The 25,801-nt window shown below is 39.6% G+C and overlaps 1 protein-coding gene across 1 annotated transcript; it reads left to right on the top strand.

The window, feature by feature from the left end:
- Positions 1-418: 418 nt before the first annotated feature.
- On the top strand, positions 419-25,283 carry Tiprl (TOR signaling pathway regulator). Its single transcript, NM_001109667.1, is given in 7 exon segments — positions 419-567; positions 7,899-8,078; positions 8,729-8,828; positions 12,854-12,985; positions 19,924-20,019; positions 22,335-22,397; positions 24,303-25,283. Coding segments are annotated over 7 exon segments (816 nt in total). The 5' UTR covers positions 419-463; the 3' UTR covers positions 24,444-25,283.
- The last annotated feature ends 518 nt before the right edge of the window (positions 25,284-25,801 follow it).

Genomic DNA, 25,801 nt, shown 5'->3' with positions numbered 1-25,801 from the left:
GGCCGCTGTCGGTTTTGGGCCTCCTAAACACTAGGGACGTTTGGGTATGCCCTCTTCGCCGCGACTCCTAAGCACAAGAGGTGATGACATCGCTCGGCGACGTCTGTAAGGAGTAGGTAAGGCACCGGGCTCTGGATCCAGAAAGACGAATTCCCACACCCACTCTGGGGTGACGTCACCCGAAGAATTCAGGACAGCCCACCATAGCGACACCGAGGCGCTTAAGTCCCGCCCCTTAGCGTCTTCACGTAAGACGTGAGTCATCCTGAGCTAGTGGCTGGTCCCGGAAGTAAAACTAGGAGGGGCGGAAGAGACGGCGGAAGGGCGGGCCCATCGGCGCGGCGGCAGGGGGCGGGGCCGAGATGGTAACGGACGCGCCCAGGAGCCGCGCTGCAGGGAGGGCCATACTGTGACCGCTGCCGCAGGCGCTTGCTCAGAGTAGCCCTGCGGCTCCGCTTCTGCCATGATGATCCACGGCTTTCAGAGCAGCCACCAGGACTTCTCCTTCGGGCCTTGGAAGCTTACCGCGTCCAAGACCCACATCATGAAGTCTGCGGATGTGGAAAAGTGAGGCTGTGGGGCGGGGCTGGACCGGGACGGGCCAGGACGGGCCGGTTCGGATCATTGTCGGGGGTAGGGGTCGGACAGGTTCGGTGCAGCTTCGCGCGGTTCTCAGGGCCTCAGGCTCGGTCCCTCTGACTGACCGTTGATTGACAACTTCAGTAAATGGTCCTGTCCCCTGCTCGCGACCTCCGCTTGCTGGAACTGTCGTTCCGCAGGGTTGAACTGAGCGCGGCTGTTTGGTGGACTTCACCCTTCGCCTCTCCTTTTTTCCCTACCTTAGCCTGCGCCACCTTTCTGGGGGCGGATGACCTGTTTCTTTGCGGGCAATGACAGAGATGATATTTATGTTTTGCTTTTAGCTTGTCTGGTTCCGTGGTGGGCTCTTAAGGTTCTGAACATGATCCATTGAGTACCACAGACTCATAGTTCGTGAGACCGTTAAATGACTGTGTGACTGTTTAGGATGAAGATACATAGCCGGAGCGATTTTAGGTTTTCTTTTTTTTCTTTCTTTTTTCCTTTTAGCAAATTAGGTGCTGTGATAAGCACTTGAGATAGGGAAGATGAAAGATAAAAGTCCCAAGGAATTCATAGTTTCGTGAGAGACTGTTAAATTATTGTGTGGCTGTTTAGGATGAGGACGTAAACAAATGGATGGATGGATGGATGGATGGATGGATGGATGGATGGATGGATGGATGGAGATCAGTGCATCTGGGCAGAATCTTGATTAAGTCTGGAGACTGGATGGCGTGTAAAGCCGACACTCAGAGTGAGCTCTGAGGTGTTTGGGGGTGCCTAAACTGTATCTTGATAAAGTTTGGGGGGCATCCTGACAGAGTGTTGCCTCTCGCGTCATTGAAGAGTTCTCTGTCTTGCTAAGAAGTTTGGATTTTATATAATAGCCACCTGCTGTATGTAGTTTTACTCCACGTGCATTATGGTTGAGTCTGAAAGGTTTCTTGGAAGTGTAGAAGATGAGTTCAGACTGGGATGCTGGAAAGGAGGCCAGTAAGCAGGAAAGAGGATAGAAGCTGAGATTTAAGTGCTTACGTTTGGTGGCCAATTGATGGATAGAAAGAAAAAGGGAGGCTCTACAGGACATTTTTTTAAATTTACATATGTAAAAGAATTTTTTAAAAACATAAGTTGTTTCAAATGTTATAAATTCAGACTAGTTTGTGTATGCATTTTCCTGCATTGCATGTGGGCCTAGTTGGGGGGCTGGGTCCCCTGAATGTTAAACAGGGCCCAAACACCTCATTTCTAATGTCATGCTTTGCCTTTAACAAGTAGACATTACCAGTGATAGAGTTGAAAGGCAGCATTTGAAGCAGCCTACCTTAATAACGGAGACTCTTATGTAACTGTGCAAGTTTTTCCAGATAAACTGGGAAAACCCATGGAGCTGCCTTTATTATTTCATATTTGGTCGAATCAGGAAAATAGTTAAAACCTGTATTTTACAGACACATCTTGTGGATATTAATCTTTCATTGTATTTAATTTTTTAGGCATTTAATATTTTCCATTCGTTAAAAGTTAAGAACAAATTTTACTTAAATTTATGGTGAAAATGTGCCATTTTACTGTTATCAACCATCGTAAAAATATGAAACATATGCAGCGTAGAAACCTCAGTTACCAATAGACAAAATGGAGTATGGACCCAGTTTTTTTTTTTTTTTTTTTTGGAGCTGGGGACCGAACCCAGGGCCTTGCGCTTCCTAGGCAAGCGCTCTACCACTGAGCTAAATCCCCAACCCCATGGACCCAGTTTTTAAAAGTCTTAATGACATCTTGAATATTTTCCCATCTTTTCTCTAAATAATTTAATGATTTTATAGTATTCCATCATATGGTTACAGATTTGTATAGCCATTTATTATTTTTTTTATTTGTTTGTTTGAGACAAAATCTCTACATAGCCCTGGCTGTCCTGGAACTATGTAGATCAGGCTGCCACATCAACTCTCAGAGATCCTCTTGCCTCTGCCTCCTGAGTACTGGGACCTGGGACTATAGGTATGAGCTACCATATCTGGCTTATTTACTGGTAATTGAGACAGTCTTTCTACATAGTTCTGCTGCCCTGGATCTCATTCTATGTAGGTAGGCTGCCCTTGAATTTGGCCTGCCTGCCTCCGCCTTGTGTTGAGTGGTGGAATTAAAGGCTTGTGTCACCATGCCTGGCTGTTTAACCATTTATTTGTTTTCCCCTTGTCTGGGCTGTAGTGGCTCACACCTTTAATCCCAGCACCCAGGAGGTAGAGGCAGATGGATGATCTCTGAGTTGGAGGAGAGCCAGGGCTACACAGAGAAAAAACAAAAACATAACCATTTATTTTTAACTGGGCACTCAGAGTATTCCCTTTTCACCATCATAACAGAAGTTATAAGTATTAGTTTGTATAGTCCAACCTCCCTGTATTTGGAGTTGTTTTGTATAGATATCTTACAGTTTATAATTTGAGTCAAAAAGTATAAATCTGATTCAATTTGAATGTTTGCTTGATTGTAGCCCCAAGGAGAATGTAGTTGTCCTAGAGAGTCTAGTTAGCAAGTGTGATTTTGGCCCCAGGGAGGAATGTAGGTGTCCCAGAGAGTCTAGTGAGCCAGCATTGTGGCCGCTGCAGGGTGGAAGGAGAGCCCTGTCAGCAAGTGTTAGTTTCTGCTCTCCTCCTTTGCTGGGCTTGCTTCTTTTCATCACTAGCTTTGAAATCTCTTATGAAGCCGAAATTTCTGCCAGAAGAGCTGGCTTCCTTCCTTCCGTGAGACAGGCTCTTCGCTATCTTTTCCTCAGTGCTATTGTTGATATGGTCGTGTAAGAGTACGAAGTTCAACAGAACACGGGAGTGTACCGCATCCAGTCATCTCCTAGGTGATAGCTAAACTCTTATTTCTAAACTGTTATGGGCCTTTGATGGCCCAGAAATGGAAGAGATGTTTCCCATAAAGACTTGTATTTCTTCACTCTTAAACCTAACTTCTTTTATTTGATCATACAGATTTTTTATTATTGATTTTAATATATGCATGAAGACCAGTTTGTGTCTAATAGGAAATAAATTTAAAACAATTGGAAGGATTATAACTACTATATCTTTTCTTGCCTTTATGTAAAACTATAACCTTTAAAAGTTTTATTTTACCTTTAACATATATTGTTATGTAATAGGTTTCATGATGACATTTTTCTGTGTACATATGTATTTCAAACACACACACACACACACACACACACACACACACACACACACACACACACACACCCCTTACAGAGCTCTCGTCCCCCTCTGATTCCTGGTAATCTCCTTGTTCCCACCTAGTCCCCTTCTATTTTCTTATAAGAATTTTTTCTGTTTTTGAGACAGGGTCTTAATGTGTAGACCAGGCTGGCCTTGAACTCACAGAACTGAGATGAAAGGCATGTACCATCACTCCTTTCAAGAATATATCCTTTTTGGTATTATTTTACTCTACCTAGTAATTGTAACTATTTAGTTGTTCAAGAGTCTAGAAGTTTTAACAAGGAAAAAGGAAAAGAAAGCCTTGTGTGCTGTCCTAGAGCACTTACAGATTTTTGTGCTTTATTTAGTATCACTTAGAATTTTACTCAGCAAATTTAAATTATTGCACTTTATGATTATAATAGCACAAGAGTTAAAAGGAAAAAGTTCATTGTGTGTTCTTTGTCCTAACAATTGAATTGTTATTTTTATCATTTTTAAATATTATACAGTGGTGGGTTTTTGTTGTTGTTGTTGGTTTTTTTTTTTTTTTTCTTTTCTTTTTTTTGGAGCTGGGGACCGAACCCAGGGCCTTGTGCTTGCTAGGCAAGTGCTCTACCACTGAGCTAAATCCCCAACCCCCTATTATACAGTGTTAAGAAGTGTATTTGTTTGTTTTTCTAGCTGGTAGTAGATTAGAAACCAATTGAGAAAGGATATGAATAACTCAGGGGTAGAACCTTCATCCTGGAGCAACTGAAGGTCTACACACTCTGTTTAACTCGGCACAGCCCATATGTTCTTACATGTGAAGATCACTGCCAAGAAACGGCAAAATACGATTCGTATTTTCTGCTTAAGGACAAAGAAAGTCAGCAATTTAAATTAGATAATTTTAAAGCAGCTTTATCTGTATTTACGTAAATGTAGCAATTTATCTGCAGGATTCCCAAAAGGAAAGACTTACCTTTGCCAACCCAGATGGAGACACTGGACAGATCCTGGTATATTTTAATTAACAACTCAGACACTTAGTTAAAGATATACTTTAAGAGCCTTGACTGTAAGACCAGCCAGTTAGCCTGCTTCCTCTCTCATTCTTTCCTTCCGATTTCTTATTTTTCAGTGTAGCCCTAGCTGACCTGGAACTTGCTTTATAAACCAGGCTGGCCTCGAATTTACAGAGATCTGCCTGCCTCTGCCTCCTGAGTGCTGGGACTAAAGGTGTACACTGCCACTACCACCATCTTTATGAAGATGGGGATCTTCATACAACAAAGTTTCTATGTTACAGTGACAAGAAGTTCATATAGTTCATAAAATAGTAATATAGTTCATAAAATAGTAAGTGGATGGCTAAGGCTTGGCTCCTGGAGTCCGCATGGAATGGTTAGAAGGTATGGACTCAGGGTTGGGGATTTAGCTCAGTGGTTAGAGCGCTTGCCTAGGAAGCGCAAGGCCCTGGGTTCGGTCCCCAACTCCGAAAAAAAGAACCAAAAAAAAAAAAAAAAAAAGGTATGGACTCAGGGAAGCCTTTCAGAAGCATTTCTTATATGTGTGCTCAATCTTTTGTATTACAGGTTCAACAGGAGCCAGGAGAATTAATTACATAATGAGCAATGTACCCAGTTGTACATTGCATATGTCATTGTAAAGTCTGGTGTAAAATAGTGATCAATGAACAATTCCATATTTCTTTAAAAAATGCAAAGAAGTCTACAGAACATTTTTATAAGCTTCTCAAATCAGTAAGATTTGGTTCATAAGGTGTCTGGAAAATGTACTTGTTTGAAACCTTTGTGTTAGCTATACTTTCAAGTCCTGAGATACAGAGACCTGCAGGTTTTGTTTGTTTTTTGTTTTTAGACAAGATCTCACTGTGTAGTCCTGGTTGACCCAGAACTTACTGTGTAGACCAGGCTGGCCTCAAAGTCAGAGATCCGCCTGCCCTACCTCTTGAGTGCTGGGATTAAAGGTGGGCGGATTCAGAATATTTTTGTTGTTGCTTGCTTTTTTGTTCTTGTTTTGAGAAAGGGTCTCGCTATGTAGGTCTGGGTGGTCTAGAACTTGCTATGGAGAACAGGTTGGCTTCATTAACAGATCAGCTTTTACCTCTTGAGTGCTAGAACTAAAGGTTTACACCACCACATCTAAGTGAGACCTGTTGTCTTTTGAAGTGGTAAGAATATAAATGTTTCTTATATGTGCACATCTACTGTGCACATTTTCTAATGCCAGCTATTGGTAAGTGATAAATAAAAAACAAAGCAAGGTAGCTGGGCAGCAGTGGCACCTGGGAGGCAGAGGCAGGCAGATCTTTGTGAGTTCAAGGCCAGCTTGGTCTATTGGGGTGGAGTGTCAGTACAGCAACACAGAGAAACCTTGTCTCAAAAAACAACCACCACAAAACAAACAAAAGACCCCTCTCCTCAAAGCAGAAATAAAGCAGGGTGGTTGGGCAGGAGACATTTTTTAGGTAGAATAATATGAGATCAGTTCTAAAACAGTGGGAGGCACACACACTCTACTGTCTACGAGAATTTGGACAGCTTTCCTTCCAGAGCTCCTCCTTCTGTCTTTGCCTTGCCCCCTTCACTGCCCCTCTTTCTCTGCTACTTAGCAGCTTCAGGCTTCCTGTCTGCCTCATGACTTCAGTTTCACGCGGTGTCTCTTGAACTGTGCTTCTTGTGACTGTTCACTCAGATTTCAGAAAGGAGAGAATCACCGTAATTACTGGTCAGTTCAACCCAGAATAAGCATATTTGACCAAGTTTAAGTTTTCCAGGGATAATTGCCTTGGGTTTTAGGAAGTTCAGGTTGTAACCAGGGTTGTAAACATGCGTGGCAGCATTGTGTACAGCTTGGTTTTCCAGAAGTGATCGAGTAACTGCCACCCAACTTTACACAAAATACGGTTGCTGCTAGGTGATAGGGTATATGCCTAGCAGGTGCCAGGCCCTCAGTTCAAACACAGGTACCAATGGTACTATAAACTGGCTTTAAAAAAATGAAACAAAACATATCTTTTATTTGTTGACATTAACTATAATTGCGTCCTTTTCTCTCTTCCCTTTGGCCAATCCTCCCATGTAACCCTCCACTTGCTCTCAGATTCATGGTCTCTCTTTAATTATTGTGGTTGTGGTGGTGGTGTGCATGCATGTGTGTGTATTATATGTATTATGCTGGTTTAGTTGTAGGTTCTCTAAGATCCATAACCTCACTAGCCCCAGGTACTTGGTGAGGTTTCAAGTACTGGGCATGATTTTCTTTTTGTTGAATGGGCCTTAAAGCCAATTAGATAGCTATTGGTTACCACCAAGATATATGTACCAAGATCCTTACATTTATTGTCCCATTTTTGGTTGTAGTTCATAGTTGTCAAACCCAGTTTTCAAAAGGAACAGTTTATCCCCTACTTAGAGGTTGACAACTTGCAACTTCGTGCCAGCCTGTTGGTGCTGTGTGACAAAGCAGGCCTTGTGTTGTTAGGCTGGCTTTTTTCTTTTTCTACTTCTTTTTTCTTTTAACCAGGAGTCCTAATATAAACAACAATCATTTTTTTCTTGACAACTTTTCAAGTATCAAAACAACAATAACAATACCATTCAGAATATCAAAACACAGCGGTGTGTTACTGAGTTGTGACTCTGCCTTTTTGTAGATGTTCTGATGAAGCTGCCCATCTGAGGCATGTTGAAAGGATATGGTCTAGCATGTTAGATAAAGGCCTGGCTTTACACTAGCAGTTATGTACTCTTGAATTCTCTGGCTTCTCAGCGCACAGAATGGTTTTGAGGATCATATTTTACAAGTAGTGAAATTGGAATTGGTTTTAATTATCTTAAAACAGTGATCGATATTCGGTTCTTCACTTTGGTTCCCCCCCCCCCCCATCATTCACCACTAACCGAGTGCGGTGCTGCAAAGATTTGATGATGAACAAGCAGGTGATAAGAGCATCTTCTAGATTCTTTACCCTCATGGTTGTTAAGTCATGGGCTTCTCAACTCATTCTGGAAAGTCAGAATTGGGTTGGGATGAAAAGGAAACAGAGTGACTGGTGAACATCAAGGAGTCTCCCTGACCTTTGATCCCGTGTAGGTTAGCCGACGAGCTGCATATGCCATCCCTCCCTGAAATGATGTTTGGAGACAACGTTCTAAGGATCCAGCATGGTTCTGGCTTCGGAATAGAGTTCAATGCTACGGATGCCCTGAGATGTGTGAACAACTACCAGGGCATGCTCAAAGTAGCCTGTGCTGAAGAGTGGCAGGAAAGTAGGTGAGAATCTGGGCAGTTACAGGCTCAACACAAAAACAGTGTTCATTAGGGACATGTGCTTTGTTACAATTAAACTTTACAACTGTAGTATTCTAAAACTCATTTTTTCTGAGCCATAAAATAAAGGTTAATTTTACCACTAGTTGAAATATTCATTAGGTTAAAATACACTTGAGCTGAGCTTTGTAGGTGTCTTTTAGTCCAATCAGTACATTGTACTTCAAAGTCTGTTTTTAAAGAAAAACATTTCTCTTAACTTTCATTGAATATTTGTGGGGTATTAAAACTAAGAAAAACGTTTTTTGGTTGGTTTTTGCTTGTCAAATTAGCAATATTTACTTTGTGCCTATTCTATGTATACTATGTGCTTTGAAGGACAGAATGAAATATAAGCTTTGAATCATGTCTCAGGAAGTGTAGGATGACCCAGAAATATTACCCAGCACATGACAAGCTAAATAACAATAAATGTTCAGAAAACAGTAAGAAAGATTGATGCTAGTGGGTGACAGTATATGCCTTTAGTAGGATGTTTTATACTGTGTGTTAGTAGGGTATTTTGTTTCACATGCACAATGTGTAATTTGGTGTGCATGTGAACACTGATATATATTCTAAATTTCATCTTCTTTTTTGTTTGCGTCTTTAAGGACGGAGGGTGAACACTCCAAAGAAGTTATTAAACCATATGACTGGACCTATACAACAGATTATAAAGGAACGTTGCTTGGAGAATCTCTTAAGTTAAAGGTAGATCTGCACCTTTGCTTTTATGAGTCATGAATGTTCTTGGGTAATTTCAGCACTCCATCTTAGCTGTGGTCATTACTTCCCCAACTCCCCTCATCCCGCTACTTGCTTATGGCAGGTTTTAGACCCCCAATATAAGGGGGTTTGCTTATTATCATTATTGTTGTAAATATTAACTAATTAATGTTATATCAGTTGATATTACATTAATACATTAATATTATGAATGGATTAATTAATTAGTAGAAAAGAAGACTACTACAAGATATAGCCAGTTTCCTTTTTTTCTCTTTTTGAGAGGGAGTTTTACGAGGCTGGTGTTGAACTTTTGGGCTCAGTGCTCCTCTTGCCTTGACCTCCTCAGTGTCTGGAACTAGAAGCATGCACATTCCTTCCTGGGAACAGTCTTCTTTCTTTCTTTCTTTCTTTCTTTCTTTCTTTCTTTCTTTCTTTCTTTCTTTCTCTCTCTCTCTCTCTCTCTCTCTCTCTCTCTTTCTTTCTTTCTTTCTTTCTTTCTTTCAGTTTTTAAACAGTATTCTCTAACGTAAGGTTGGTAAGCCTCACTTTACTTGCTGGTAACAATATAACCGCCAAGCATCTGTCTTGGAAATGCATTATTAGGTGACTTAGATAGAAACTGCTAGCTAGTAGCTTAGTTTTATTTTTATATATGAACAAACAGTTGAACAGAAAACTTATATATGCTTGCACTGATTTTAAATTTGGTATGACTTTAGATGAGTTACTCTTTTCATTCATTCATTCATTATTTATTTATTTGTATTTTAGTTTTTGAGACAGTGTCTCATGTAGCCTTGAGTGGTCTATTCTATTTTAGACCAGGCTGGCCTTGAACTCACAGAGATTTGCCTGCTTCTGCCTCTTTGGGACTGGGATCAAAGGCATGTGCCACCACACCTGGCTCTTTGGGTGAGTTATTTAATCAAGACAGGTGACTGTTGCTGGTAGTTGAGTAAATAATGCCTACCCACAGCAGAGTTTTTACATGAATGGTTCCCAGGCAAATTCTAATCACTGCCTGTTAAAGTGTTATGTTAGTGTTGGGTTGGGTCTGTATATGCTCCGCTCCAGAAGAGCTTCCCTGAGAGGGTGGAATCGGTCCCTCTACATCAGCTACGGTTTAGGGTCTTCTAGTGAGACTGAGGTGAGACAGATGTGCCTTAGGTTGTGTGTCAGTCAGGCATAAGGAACAAGATTGTTTTAGTTTAAACCATTTTCCTTAAAATTATTAGGACTGGTGAGATAGCTCAGTGAGTAAGGCACATGCTGCCAGTGACCTTTGCTTGGTGACAGGAGAGAACCAGCACCTTCAAGTTGTCCTCTGGCCTCAGCTGTGGCACATAGAACCCACACATACACATTACACTCAGATTAAAAACTTTTTTCCCAAGACAGGGTTTCTCTGTGAAATCCTGACTGTCCTGGAACTTGCTCATAGACCAGGCTCCACCTGTCTCTGCCTCCTGAGTGCTAGGATTAAAGGCGTGGGCCACCACCACCCAGCAGATGAGATTTTTTTTTAAAGTAAAAGTTATTGGCAGCTAAAGTTTGATCTTTTGATAAGTGGACAATACCAGATCCCATGTGTAAAGTATTTACTGCACTCTCTGTCACACAGCAAAGACCTCAACAAAGGCTCTCAAATACCAGGTCACTGTGTTCATTGAAATACCAGGAGTGAAAGAAGATGCTTTATTATCTAAAATTGATGCGTGTGGGGTCTTTTAAATGTCTTTGTTTGTTTTTGTTTTAGATGTAATGACTGTGAGAGTGGAGAGTAGCTCAGCAGAAGAGAACTTACTGATCTTGTAGAGGACCCAGGTTCATGTCTCCATACCCATGTGCTGGCTCACACCATCTAATTTTACATCCCAGGGATCTCATGTTCTCTTCTGACATGTGTAGGCTCAGGGATGCATATGGTGAATGTACATACATGTAGGCCAAACACTCATACATATAAAATAAATCTAAATATATATGTACACATTTTTTTTTGTTAAAGAAAAGTTTTTTGGGCAAATAATTAGAATTTGGTTCTTTAGTGCTCAAAATAACCCTGCAGGATAGGTACTGGTATCTTTATTTTGTAGATGATTTGGGAAAACACACTGCCCTTAATTTATGGTTTTGAATATTTTTTATATGTAGATGACCTCCATAGGAATTTATGAAGGATTTTTGGTGTTTTTATTATCTTTTTATGTTTTTAAGAGTTATTAATTTATTTTATGTATATGAGTGCTCTATCTGCATTTTACCTACATGCCAGAAGAGGGCATCAGATCACATTATTGATGGTTGTGAGCCACCATGTAGTTGCTGGGATTGAACTTAGAACTTCTGGAAGTGCAGCCAGTGCTCTTAACCACTGAGCCATCTCTCCAGCATTTTTTGATTTTGTTTTTTGTTTGTTTGTTTGTTTTGTTTTTTCAAAACAGAGTTTCTCTGTATAGCCCTGACTGTCCTGGATCTCACCCTGTATCCCCGACTGGTCTCAAATTCACAAAGATCCACTGCCTCTGCCTCCTAAGTACTGGGATTAAAAGTGTTCACCACTACCACCCAGCCTTTGTTGTTATTTTTAAAGTTTGTGCATATAATATCAGTTGAGATTGTAAATTCTGAAATCTTCATAACGGTCATCAGTGACTGGAGAGATGCATCAGTGGTTAAGAGCACTTGTTCTCACAGAGGACCAGGCATGGCATCTAGCATGTATGGGCAGCTCACAACCATCTATAACTTACACAGTTCCTAATGCTTATTTGTCCTCTTCTGGCCTCCAAGGGCACCACACACACAGTATATTTACACACATGCAGGCAAAACATGCCTGCACATAAAAGAAATCTTTAAAACATCCTTCAAAAGCTCTGTGTGTATAGAGGGTATATGTTAGTACAATGTATTTTCTTAGAGAGTCAAAGTGCTGGGACACGTGACATTAGAACAGAGAGCCTGTCCCTTGCTTTCTGAACCTTGCTTTTTAGTTCTGAAAGTAGCTGGTGTTTATGTGGGTATGTATTTTATTGTTGCCTCCTTTTTGGTTGTTTAACTTTTGTTCTTTGGGCTGTAGTATGGCTAAGAAAAGGCTTACCACAAAGTTGTGCTAACCTTAACCTGACTAGATTCATGTCCAGCTTGGTGTTTATTAGCTGGCCCTAAGATGATGGTGTGAGAATATGATTAATGAAGTAAATTAGATTCCTAATACTGTGCCTGTCCCATGGTGATGTATCTATATATGGCTGTTTTCTTCTTGTTTAAATAAATGATTCTGTAGGACTGTAGCCATGGAAGGCCACTTCTTTTAGCTGTATTGAATCTTTTTAATAAAATGTGCTTGGTGTCCATGTGTTTTTAAAGCACATTAGAATAGTTGCTCATGCACTCTGACTTAATATCTTTGCTCTAAAATTTATCAGCATAAGAATTCCTGAGTACATATAGTTGAGAAGGGTTAATTATATTAACATGGTTGTGTAATCAGTCTCACCAATAAGGGGCTTACATGCAGGAACCACCATGCCTGGCGTTTTTATGTGGGGCATGGGGATAAACATGGGTTGTCATGCTTTTGCTGCAGGCACTTTATTTCCCAGCTCCTAAGACACATGTGATTTTAATGGAAAAAAAGTATTTTTGTAGATTCAAATGAGTATATTCGAGTACTTTTAAGTACCACGAGACTACACTTATTTAACCTTTTATGGACACTGTTTTAACCTATGTGGATTTTCAGTTGCTAATTTTCTCACCTTCACAACAGAATGCTCAATTTTTTTCTGAGATGGTGTATTTAGACTCGGTTTTGACACCAGATCGGAATATCAGTAATCTATAGTGTTTTGAGACTTCAGAGAGGAGGCTAATATTCAGTGTCTGCTAATTACATCCAGATTTAGAACTGCATGCTGGTGCTGTGCAGAAACATGTTGAAAACTTCCTTGCAATTCCAGCTATTTACATTCAAAGTTTTCATTTAAAATTGTGTATTTCAGGTTGTACCTACAACAGATCATATAGATACAGAAAAATTGAAAGCCAGAGAACAGATTAAATTTTTTGAAGAAGTTCTCCTGTTTGAAGATGAATTACATGATCATGGCGTTTCCAGCCTGAGTGTGAAAATTGTGAGTGCTCAAATTAATATCATCCCCCATTTTACCACAGCATCCCCCATTTTTCCACAGCATCCCTATTTTACCACAGCATCCTCCATTTTACCACAGCATCCCCATTTACCTCATCATCTTGATTTTATCGCAACCCCCCATTTTACAGGATTATCCCTCATTTTACAGCATTAACCTCCGTTTTTCCGTATCATCCTCTATTTTACCACAGTGGGTAGCATGATGTTATGTAAGGTTTGTTCTAAGTCTGTAGCACAACTTTGTGAATATCTGTTATGAAATTTCTCAAAACTAATGATATGTAGTCTTTTAACATACATTTGCCTAGCTACTCTGTAGGCTATTTGCTTATTTATCTTGACTGAATGGAAACTGTGACTTAATTCTCATTTAAATGATATTTGTAGACTCTGCCGGTAGCATGTTGAAGGATGCCTTATCTATTTATTTTTAGGTTTTATTTTATGTTTGTGAATGTTTAGTTTTCATGCACCACAGGAATGCCTGATGCCCTTGGAGGTCAGAAGAGGATGTTGCATCCCCTGGAACTGGAGTTTGAGATGGTTGTGAACCACCATGTGGGTGCTGGGCTCTCTGCAGGAGCAGAAGGTGCTCTAACAGTTGAGCCATCTCTCCAGAATAATGACCCATGTGTTAGGATTTTAGTGTATCATTAAATTATCAGATCAATTTTTAGCATAAAAGTGGAAAACAAAAAATACAAGTATTCAAGTATAAATTATCATTTTCTTTTGTATTGTTTTCTATCAGTAGAGGACAGGCTACTTCTGTTCATATGCTATTGGTGAAACATGTTCATAAGAAATGATAGATAGAACCAGGTGGTACTGGTACTTTCCTTTAATCCCAACACTTGGGAGGGAGAGTCAGGTGGATCTCTGAGTTTGAGGCCAGCCTGCTCTACAGAGTGACTTCCAGGACAGCCAGGACTACACAGAGAAACTTTGTCTTGACAAACTAAAAAAGAAAAGAAAAGAAATGATGAATAGACTTGTAGCAGTTATACCTGATTGTTTACTACTAGATTATACTTGTGTGTCTAATTCTTGTCAGAAAAATTAGAAGCAAAATTTTAATTATGCTTCAGCCAGCAAGTTCCAACTAAAATATCAGTTTCCTTTGTATAGCCTTCCTAGCTCCCTTTTCATGTAAAAAAAATTTTTTTTAAGGTTTACTGATTTTTTTTGTGGTTTTTGTTTGTTTGTTTGTTTGTTTGTTGTTTTTGTCTGCATGTATATTTGTGCAGATGTGTGCCTGGTGCCTGTGGAGGTCAGAAGGTGTCAGATCCTCTGAACTGGAGTTACAGGTTTCTGTAAACTGCCATGTGGTTGCTGGGAATTTAACCCAGGTTCTCAGGAAGAACAGCCAGTGCTCTGAACTGAGTCTACACAACAGGATTCCAGTTTTAAGAGTGCCGGGGTGGATTTTTATTAGACTAGGGCTCTTTCTAGACTGGGTTCTTCCTAGTACTACAACAGATCTGTTCTAACTAAGATAATGCTACGGGTTGTGACGGAGGGTATGTAAGCAGGAAGTCCAGGAGCAGTGAGTGGGAAGTTGAGGAACAAGGCTGTTCAGAGAGGAATGCATGAAGGTGAGCGGCATGCTTTGCAGAGGGATAAACATTTGCTTACGCTTTTAGCGGTTAGGCTCTTGCTACTTGCCTTGTCAAGAACAGTTAGGGTAAATGCTTAGAGTAAATAAAAGATGTAGAGATAGACAAGTATGGTTGTAACCATATCTGAAAGGATTCACAGGAGAAAATAAGAGAAATGGCTAAGAGAGACTGACATTGACAGGTGTGTGTTACTGTAGGGAGGACTTTAGTGTGCCATATAGGCGCTCATAGGAGCTTGTAGCTTATAGAGGAAGGAAACGGAGAACCCTGATGGATTTTTGAGGATGCGGATGAGGCAGGCCTTAAAACTTAGGTATGTGGAGACAGAGCTCGTGCTCTGCACTTGTCTGCAGTATCTCAGTTAATTCTGAGGAGAATGTTACCCTTTCTTACTCCGGTTTTGGAAATGGAGGAATGGAGAAACAGACAGAGTAATTAATTTACCCAGAGTCAGTCATATAGTTCAACTTTGTGCTTGCTCAAAATCCTCTAGGATTAGCCTTTGACAGGAAGACAAATTTGATAGTGGTAATGGGGCAGAGTGATGGGGTTTGGCTATGTCAGCCTGTGGTGGGTTCAGAATATGGAGTTTATCATAATTCTTTAAGCACATTAGATATTTGTCTTAATATTGCAAAGTAAAGAACATTTTCATTTAAAAAGACTTTTATATTCTTTGAAAGTTACAGACATTTATACACAAATATTGGTCATATCCATCCACCAGTGTCTCCTTCTAAGCCTCCTAATGCTCTCATCCATCTCTCCAACGTTATGTCTTCTTCTTTATTACTCATAAACCGTTGAGCCCAGATAGTTCTGCCCATGTGTCGTGGGCATGTGGCTGTCCACCAGATTTTTTATTTTTTTTTTTATTTTTTTTTTATTTTTTTTGGAGCTGGGGACCGAACCCAGGGCCTTGCGCTTGCTAGGCAAGCGCTCTACCACTGAGCTAAATCCCCAACCCTGTCCACCGGATTTAACCACGCAGCCTAACAGCAGCCTCCTCTCCAGACCAGACATGAGTGTTACACACTCCCTCAGTAGCTGTCACTACCACAGCTCCTCCAGTGAGGGTGGGAGGGTTTGGTTTTGTTTTTTTAAAACATAGTACACTTGCAATTTGTGAGAATGGTGGACTTGCTCAGGGAAGTGGTCCCTGAGCTGAGTTTTAGGTGCATAAACTTCAGCTGCATGTTGATGTGTTCCGATCTATTAACCTTGGGTGCAGGTCATCCACTGGAAATTGATTGAGGCTATAATGTTGACTCCCGTTGCCAATGACCTGTGGCAGTCATTTCTACAACCTTTACTAGGCAACTTCCTCTGAAAGCTTCTTTCCCTTAGTGAACCGCTTCTCAACCTTCCTGATGCCATGACCTTTTAATACAGTTCCTCATGTTGTGGTGATCCCTCCCCCCAACCATAAAGTTACTTTGTTGCTACTTTATAACTGATTTTGCTACTGTTAAGAATCATAATGTAAATATCTGATATATAGGATATCTGATGTGTGACCCTCTTCCCATGGGGTCATGACCCACAGGTTGAAAACTGCTGCCTTAGAGCTTTCCATGGTTTAAAACACACTTTTCTGATTGCTTTCAATACAACCCTTAGCACAGCTTACTTTTGGTTTTATAAGGCTTCAGAAAGACTGTCTTATATCCTCCCAATTGGCAGGAATTTGGTACAATTAGTGTTTTCTTCTTAGTCACATCTAAGATTTTTTACCTTTTTATATTGCTTTACTTTTAAAAAGTTCTTGGAATTATTTGGAATAATAGTAATGTCGTATTCTTACTTGCTGTTCTAGCTCTGCTTGGAAAGCCACTGGATTATGTTGTAATATTTATTCCTTGGTTTCCTTTTTGTTTGTTTGAGTTTTTTGGTTATGTTTTTGTTTTTATGAGACAGGCTAGCCTCAAACTCTCAGAGATCCGCTTGCTTTTGCCTCTTAGGTGCTAAGATTAAAGGTGTGTGCCACCAAGCCTGGCTTATTTCTTGGTTTCTAAGGTAATTATAAAACATTCTAAAAATGGTACTGAAATTACAGAAACCATTTATATGATAATATAACATTTTGTTTTTACTTGCAAAGTTTCTTTCCCACCTTAAATTTCAAGTTCTAGATCTAGAAAAGCTTTACTTTTGTAAGAAAATCAGAATTCCCCTGTAGAGCAATTACGTATGGAGAAAGATTAGGGGCTGTGTGCACAGTGAAATCTGGGCAGTTTTGGGTTTGCCTATTGGGTATTGAGTTCTAATTTTATGTGAGTAGAGTAGCTTATTAAATATTTTTTCAGAGATTTTTCTTGTTTTCTAAATTACTTTTCTTATCAGCACATGTGTGTGTGTAGACATGTGGGAAAGGTGTCTGCTGGGGATCAGACTGAGAACCTTGCACATGGTAGGCAGTGCTTATTGTAGCACTGCTGTGTTTATGGCCATAATAGATTGCTGTATTCTATATGCATATATGACTCGTCTAGTACAAGTATCTAAAAATCTTCTTTTATTCTAAATGTTATATAGTTTTCATTCTCTCTCTCTTTCTCTCTCTCTTTCTCTCTCTCTCTCTCTCTCTCTCTCTCTCTCTCTCTCTCTCTCTCTCTCTACCAAGATAAGGTGTTTACACTTGAAGGGTTCACATTTTTATTTTTTAGTGTTTTGGTTTTTTGTTCTTTTTTTTTTTAAAGAAATGATTGATGAAATAATGCAACATCTTAAGTTCCAGAAAATGGCATGGTTTTCCAGCCTTCTGTGAAGGCAGTGCATGATCAATCTATTATATATGATTAATACAAGTTTGTGCTTTTTGTGTTATGGTGAGACATAAAGAATTAGACTGGTTGAAGCACAAGAATAATAATCCTTGAATGTGATCAAACCTATGTAAGCCACAAGCTTGACCCCATCACCTTGGGATTTAACGTCGTGCTGTGACCCATCCATCTTCATCAGTTTCATTCTTAGTACAACGAAGGGGCTCCCTATCTTCCTCAGCTTTTCAGGATGCTTAAAAAATAAAGGCGTTTTTCCTAAATTCTGAGTCCTGGTACTTCTGTGATGACTGATACAGTCAGTGGTGAGTTAGTTCCATTATGGGGAGTCAAGAGCGATTGTAGTCCATCTTCTGTCCAGTGCTTTCCTAGATTCCAAGCATATTGAATAGTAACATCTCTTTATCTCTGCAGGACAAAGAGTTTGATGTCTGTGCAAACGTAGTTTTTGTTGGAAATGTCCCATAGAATTATCAAATCATACAGAGAGACAGGCTATCTCAGACCATTGGAATGGCAGTTAAAGTGGCAAGCTGGAGTAGCCAGTCAGTAACTTGTTTTGAGGTCATCATTCAACCTTATGCTCATTGTTTCTTCTTCTTTTTTTTTAATCAAGTATTTATTTACTAATTCATAGACATTATGGCTTTTAAATAAAACACATAGATGTTATGGCTCAGCTTTTTTCTAGTCATTTAGATAATGCCTTAATTATAAAAGTTAAGATGGCATAGACTAATATGCTATATTTTTAATATGTAATTGAATAACTTGACTGTACTGAGGATAAGGGAACAGTTAGCTACTTAGATCTGCAAACTGAATAACTGAATCTGACAGCTAAGCGATTAGCCTGACAACTACTAAACACACAGTGTTGATCATGGTGATGTAACTTTGCAAAATGGTGAATAAGTTCTAAATAAAAGCCTTTCCTTGCTTTTGGGTGAGATTTGTACTTATGAGATTGTCATGTAATTTTTTAATAGAGTTATTTTAATCTACATAAATGCCAGATGAGATATTTGATAGCCAAGCATGCAGAAGAGCCAAATTGGTTGAACTGAACTGGAGCATATACTGTGTGATCTTATTTTATGTAAAGTGAGTGAATATAAGTTGCAACAAGGAAGGAACTGGTTCTTTAATTTTGCTAGTATTAAAACATGGCATCAGTAGCTTTCTTAAAAAGAAAACATTGTATTTATTGAGTTGATTGACTCTTAATCTCAGGGTTGTGGGTTCAGGCCCCATGTTGGGTGCCATCTGTTGCATTAAATAATAAAAATGCCACCTACGCTAGCGCTGACAAGACACTGGCTTGTTCTCATCTCAAGAAGACTCTCTGACCTGGAGCTCCAAAGTCTCTCCACCCAACTCGCTTTGTTTTCATGATGTGTCGCTGCCACGCCAGCCCCACACATCCAAATTCACAGGGCTAGCTGGGGCACATTTCTTGCAAACCCACGCTTTGCTGCTATACCTTTCTCTCTGGAACCCAGCTGAGTTGCTGAAGGAAAACACCTCACAGTTTAGAATCAAGTAACACAATTGCTGGGCGCAGCCACCATCATCCTAATTTGTAAGCCATTCTGAATTAAATCCTCCGGTGGCTCGAATCCTGGCGGGTCCCCCATCTAAACTGGTGGGGAGAACAGGGGGCTCTTGTTTGCTACATCTTGTCCTTCAAGTTCTCCGGTCCAAAAGCAAGTCACCTTTTCCTTCCTCTTCTCTTCCTCTCTCTCTGACCTGGAAGTCCCGCCTACTCCTCACCCAGTGATTGGTCCCTTGAAATCTTTATTCATTAGGGGAAGGTCCTGCCACAATTTATAATGCTTGGGTATGTTTTAAGTCATGTATGTATGTGTGTGTGTTTATGTATGTATGTGTGTCATGAGTGTTCAGAGGTCTGTATCATGTGTCTTCTATTGCATTTCTACTTGAGAAACGGTCTCCAAATCTACTGAACCTGGGTTTTACTGATCTCGTCATTGCCTCCTCAGGGCAGGATTATAGGCACATGTTGCCATGCCACTTTTACGTTATGTGGGTGCTAGGGAGCAAACTTAAGCCCTAATGCTCAGCACTCCACAGCTTGAGCCAGTTCCTCAGCCCAAAGAAGTATCTGTTCCATTCCGTGTTTTTGGGTGAGAGTACACAGCTGCGAGCCTGCATATGTTTACATGTACATGTGGAGACCAGAGGACACCCTCGAATGTTGTTCCTCGAGTGATAGCACCCACCTTTTCTTTTAGAGACTGTATCTTTCATGGTGGAGAACTTAGCCAAATACACTAAGCTGTGAGCCCAGTTTGTACCTGCTTTCTTCACAGACCATCCTTTTCTTTATCGTAGGAAACTAAAACCATTTAAATAAATAACCTGCTGAAGGCTCCCAGGCCAGCTGGAACTAGGGCAGATTTTCAGTGTTTCTCTTTTTTTCCCTCTTTTAGTAAAAAAATAAATTAAGTAATTGTCATTAATATTTTAATGTACTGTTCTCTTCCCCACAGAGAGTAATGCCTTCCAGCTTTTTTCTGCTATTGCGGTTTTTCCTGAGAATTGATGGGGTGCTCATCAGAATGAATGACACAAGGCTTTATCATGAGGTATGGGTGCTCTTGTGATGAGTGTACTAATTGATACTGAGCCTGTTAGGTTTCAGTCACTTAAGGATTTGAGATTAAGTGATGTTTCTTATTCTGTAATCATCTATTAACCCATAAATTTGAGTTTTCAAGTTTACTGACTACACATTGTTGTCAAACACTGTGTCTTTTGTTTTAAAGTTCTGGTAATCAAAAATGTTTTATAATAGGGGTTGGAGATTTAGCTCAGTGGTAGAGCGCTTGCCTAGCAGGCACAAGGCCCTGGGTTCGGTCCCCAGCTCCGAAAAAAAAAAAAAAAAAAAAAAAAGAAAAAAAATGTTTTATAAAAAAAAACCACTTCCTGGTATGAATGCTTTGACCAAAAATATATATATATATATATATATATATATATATATATATATATATATATATATATATATACATACACACACATTTAACTTGTGTGTAAGGAAAACTGTCCCTTAGCTTCTTTCTGTATAGTGTCCCGAGGTTAGACATCCTCTTAAGGGCCAGATGGTGGTAGCATATGCCTTTAACCCCAGCACTTGGGAGGCAGAAAACAGGTGGATTACTGAGTTTGAGGCCAGCCTGGTTTACAGAGCTAATTCTAGGACAGACAAGGCTATACATAGAATCCTTGTCTCTATAAAAACAAAAACAACACAAAAAGAAATTCCACTTAAACTGCTCCTGAAGTTTGTATTACATGATTGCTTGGTGGTTATTCTAAGGGTGGAAAACTCTGTCTTCTGTTCAAAGTAACTGATAACATGCAGGTCTTTGTCTTAAGTGTTAAAGAGGGAATGAATTTAAATTGAGTTGTAAGAATTTTCCCAGTAGCTTTAGAGCAAGCACTCTGACTCTTCTGAATTGGGATTACATAGGATGAAGAATTAGAGGAGATACCAAAACTATTAATAGCTACAGTCATAATAACTCTTGCTATGGTCACTAAGTCAGAAAAGATTGCACAGCTCACTTAAGGTACCCATAAGAGGCAGAATTGGATTTGAACCTGGTTGGATTGGGTTAGATTGACATTTCCCCCCAAATCCTTTATTTAGACATTTGTTGTCTCCTTGAAACAACACAGTGGCTGTGATTATTCTCCCCCCCTCCCCTTCCCTGTCCTCTTTGTTATGTAGCCCTGGCTGTTCTAGAACTTAGTCTTTCAATCAGGCTGGTCTCGGAGAACCACCTTCCTTTGCTGAGGTTAGAGGCACTCCTTACCACACCTGCTAGCCTTTTCCCTTTGTATAAGCAAAACCAAAGTATTACATTTTTCTCTAATCTAAGTCTCAAAAATACTGTTTATACTTAATTCTGTTTTTAATAATTTTTTCCTAAAATATGCAGTAATTTATAAATATCATGTGGTTGATCAGAGTTGTATATACTTGAACATTCACAGCAGTACTGTTTATATAACATGGAGGAACTTAATAAATTTGATTGATTTCTTTATATCCATATAGTAGTAGCAGAAAAATAGACACCCATCAACATTGATGGTAGGAAATAGAATTGAGCTAATTTGGAAAGTTGATTGTCTTAGGGTTGAATTTTTAAAGTGTAGTATGAACTTAAGATCTGATGTAGAGGTTTTGAAATGAGTAAGGCTGTGTTATCAGAACTGCTATGATTGATAACTTATTTTTCTTATTTATACTTTTCTGTTATTGACTATGGTGAACATTAATTTTTTTCTTGTTTCTTATTGATATAAAAATGACTGCAACCTTAAAGAAATAGAATTTTTTAGTTTTTTTTAAACTGTATTTATCCAAAAAGCAAATTGTAATAAATTGCACTTTTCTTTCTGTCTGCCTTTCTTTTGTTTTTCTTCTCTCTCCCCTTCTTTCCTTCCTTCCTTCCTTCCTTCCTTCCTTCCTTCCTTCCTTCCTTCCTTCCTTCCTGTTTTAATGTCTCTGGCTATCTTAGCACTTACTGTGCAGACCAGGCTGGCCTAGAACTCACAGAAATCTGCCTGCCTCTGCCTTCCTAGTGTGCTGGGATTAAAGGCATTTACCACCATGCCTTCTTTTAACCTAGCCTTAAGTCTTAAGCTGAGTTTGAGGCTAGCCTGGTCTACAGAGTAAATTCCAGGACAGCCAGGGCTACCCAGGCTACCCTGTCTCACAAAACAAAACAAAACAAAACAAAACAAAACAAAACAAAACAAAACAAAACAAGATGGAAAACTGTACAGAAGGGCGGGGTTTTTTGTTTGTTTGCTTGTTTTTAGTTTGTTTTATACAGAGGATTCTGTAAAATAAATAAATAAAAAAATGTTGTGATTTTTTTTAATATAGGCTGACAAGACCTACATGTTACGAGAATATACATCCAGAGAGAGCAAAATTGCTAATTTAATGGTAAATACTTAAATTTTAAGTGTTTAGATTTTGAATTCTAATAATTCATTTTAAGTCTGGTATCACCCATTCATATAAATTTGCATCAGAACATGTGTGCCAAGGACCATCCTCTGCTTGTTCTTAGAGAAGTAGTGTCTGAGAGCAGGGAAACAAACATCTGGAAGTCAAATTGCAGGTACAAGTTGACAACCTATGCTGTGCTCTAGACAGGTTTTGCTTGCAGGTCTAAAACCATCTCTGGATGCTCATCTCTTGATGATCAAATGCCCAGTTTATAATATCAATTCAGTCATTACCCTAGGTTCCCTTTTGATTATCCTATGGATCTGTACCCCAGGACCCTTGATTCTTAAGAGACAGCCAGCATACCCGGTTTTCTTTTTTTTAACATTACAGAAGAGTTCAGAGATCTGTCTCCTTTGGTTAAGCACAGAGATAAACTAGCTGGGTGGGGTCTGGACCTAAATTCTTTCTGTCCCAAGCTGACCTTGAACTCAGGAATCTGTCTGCCTTTGTAAGTAGCTGGGTAGGATCTCCTTCGCTCACCACTCCCTAAATCACTTTATCTCCTTTCTTGTATCTTTCTGACAAGTTGGCTCACAGCATAGCTGCTTTTGTTCCTTTAGATTTGTGAAGCCCCTCATATAAATTATATGTCATCCTTGTATTTTACATAGTTGAGAAATTATATATTTTTGAACTTATGTTTTCAGAGTTCTTGATGAAGATCCCAGCGTTTACCATTTTGCTGAGACATTAGCTACACCTTCACCTCATGGACTCAGAAAGTCATTAATGTTAACGGGGAGTTCATTCCTCGAGGGAGGACTGTGAAAATGTGTACATTGTTAAACAGACGAGTCACGTGCCCTGTTCCAGCCGTGGGAACCAGGTCCTTTTACTCCTACCAAAGCAAACTTATCTTGCACTCTGGAGGGAGTGTCTGTTGGAGGGCATCTCTTCTGAGCTTGCCTCAAGCGCCAGGGCGCCTAGAGATCTTTGCTGTCATTGTCTGAGTCCCACTGCTGATTGGGGAGAAACTGAGATGCAGAGGGCTGACGTGAGTCCCATTGCTGCAGCTGGTGCTGTGGATGGTCCTCTGACTTAGCACCTTGACATTCTAGAATGTTTATTTAATTTTTTCATTTTTTGAGATTATACTATAGTTCATACGTTTCCTCTTTCCCCTCCAAGGCCTCCCATGTCCTGTACCTTAATCTTCAAATTCATGGTCTTGTTTTCTTCCATAATTGTTGTGCATGTACATTCTAAACACATAGACACATCCTACTTACTCTATAATGTTATTTGTATGTATATGTTTTTACACATTCTTTTTTCTTCCAAAAACTGGTCATTCTGTACCAGGGTCTGTTGTATTCTGGCATAATTTTTCCTGTATTTTTTGCTCCCCTGGAATGTGTGAAGCCTTTTCCGGGTACTTGGGTTTTGTAATTGAGTGGCTTAGTACCTTTCTACAAAATAAGTATTTTTCTAGCCATAGTACTTATTCTGTCTGAATATGGAGTATGCTTGGGTTAGAATAGTTACTCAGTAACTCACACAGTATGCTCTGGGCTCTAACTGAAGATTTGACTTTCAAGTTACTCAAGTAACAGAACTAGGGAGGGATTTGATCAAAATGTGTAGGATTCTCTCAGCACTTACAGTAGCACCGTGAATCATGTAACACCAGGTCTCTTGAAGATCAACAACACAGTTGAATGATTCAGTAATGGGAAATACTGTTACTTAGGGGAACACATAATGATGCTTCTTACATGGATGTGATTTTCCCAGTTTTGAAATTAGCATGCTTTGTGAATGCTTATACTAGAGAATTTCAGAAATTGTCTGAGCCACAACTGAGAATATACTAATAAGATTTTATGTTTTTCCTAGCATGTTCCACCTTCCCTCTTCACGGAACCTAATGAAATATCACAATATTTACCAATTAAGGAAGCAGTTTGTGAGAAGCTAGTATTTCCAGAAAGAATTGATCCTAACCCCGTGGACTCAGAAAGTGCGCCCTCAGAATAAAATGTGATACAGCACACTCTCCATGTGGACCTGACTGGGTACCTTGGCTCTTTGTAGGGTGTTTTTATTATGAGAATTGATTTCCTTGCTTATGCGCAGGTTTTCTGTAGCCTTAAAGGAAAATAAAAGATTGTTGCAGGCAGGTTCCACCCAACTCCTATTTATCCTGTCTGTATTCAAGTTCCTACTCCAGAGAGATATGCGCTCTGGAGCTTAATTGGATTCTTAAGTCATCACAAATTGTGACCTCAGCAGTGACATGTCTGTGTCTCAGGAGGGGGACGTAATCCACATCCATCCTGAAGCATCGTCTTCTACTGTGAAGAGGCTGACTTGTAAATGCCATCACTGAGCCCCGAGGCCTGTGACCGTCACAGGATTCTGACTGCATGCTGACGTGATACTCTGGCTCCTGGCTGTGGGCTTTCTGGTGTTTATTCGCACTTCTGGAGAGTTGTGACATGTCACCTACAGAATTAATCTTGTATTATTCATTAGTTGGAGTTTCTGGGCAACATATTGTGTGTGTTTGTACACACTTACATTTTTTAAATCTTTTCATTTAAATGTCTTTGTCTCTGAGTAGTGTTAGATTACTTATTTTGATAATTCATTGTTAAATTGTGGATAATTAAAATGAAATAATTGACTTTTTTTTTTTTTTAAAAAAGAGGTGGGCGGTGGGGAGGAAGAGTGTGCTTCTGAAGATTGTATTAGTGTATTCCTGTAAGGAGTACCAAGGTATGTCCTTGGCCATTTCTAAATATGACATATGCCATTTTATATTTATTTGTCCAAGTGTCTTTTGTAAGAGGAGAATAAATAATAAGGAATTATGTATCCATAGTTTGCTATTTATTTCAGCTTTTCTTAGAGCTTAGTTGAAGATTGGATTAGGATGTATGTATCTTTCTCATTCATTCATCATGTTTTGAGCCTGTTCAATGTTGCAGACACACTTCCCATGCAGGTGACAAGTAGAACCTGGTAGCTATGAACATGATCCCTTAGTTTGCCTATAACTGCTTCTCTCTCCTCGTCCTCTGCTCCTTATGCTTCTGAGGACAATAAGTAGTCAGAAAGCATGGATACGTGCCCTACATAGCATCCCGCTCAGTTCTGAGTGCTGTGTTGTCTGATGTGGTAGAAGGGATTAAATAATGCAGGGAGATCGAAGTTGGCCCTTTATACCTGTTGGTGCTATGCTTGTGGATTCAACCTGCCACTCACCAAAGGATTTGAAAACATATTCCATCGATTCCAATCAGGCACAGACTTTTTGTTAATGTATAGTGTATGAGAGGATTTGATGGCTTGTTTTTTATTTTGGTGATTATGTGAGTGTGACCCTCCTATGA

The sequence above is a fragment of the Rattus norvegicus genome, chromosome 13 (genome assembly GCF_021556685.1).
Source record: "Rattus norvegicus strain SHRSP/BbbUtx chromosome 13, alternate assembly SHRSP_T2T, whole genome shotgun sequence".
Lineage (NCBI taxonomy): Eukaryota > Metazoa > Chordata > Mammalia > Rodentia > Muridae > Rattus > Rattus norvegicus.
Note: the sequence above shows the minus strand (reverse complement) of the source record. Positions and strands in the feature narration are given on the sequence as shown.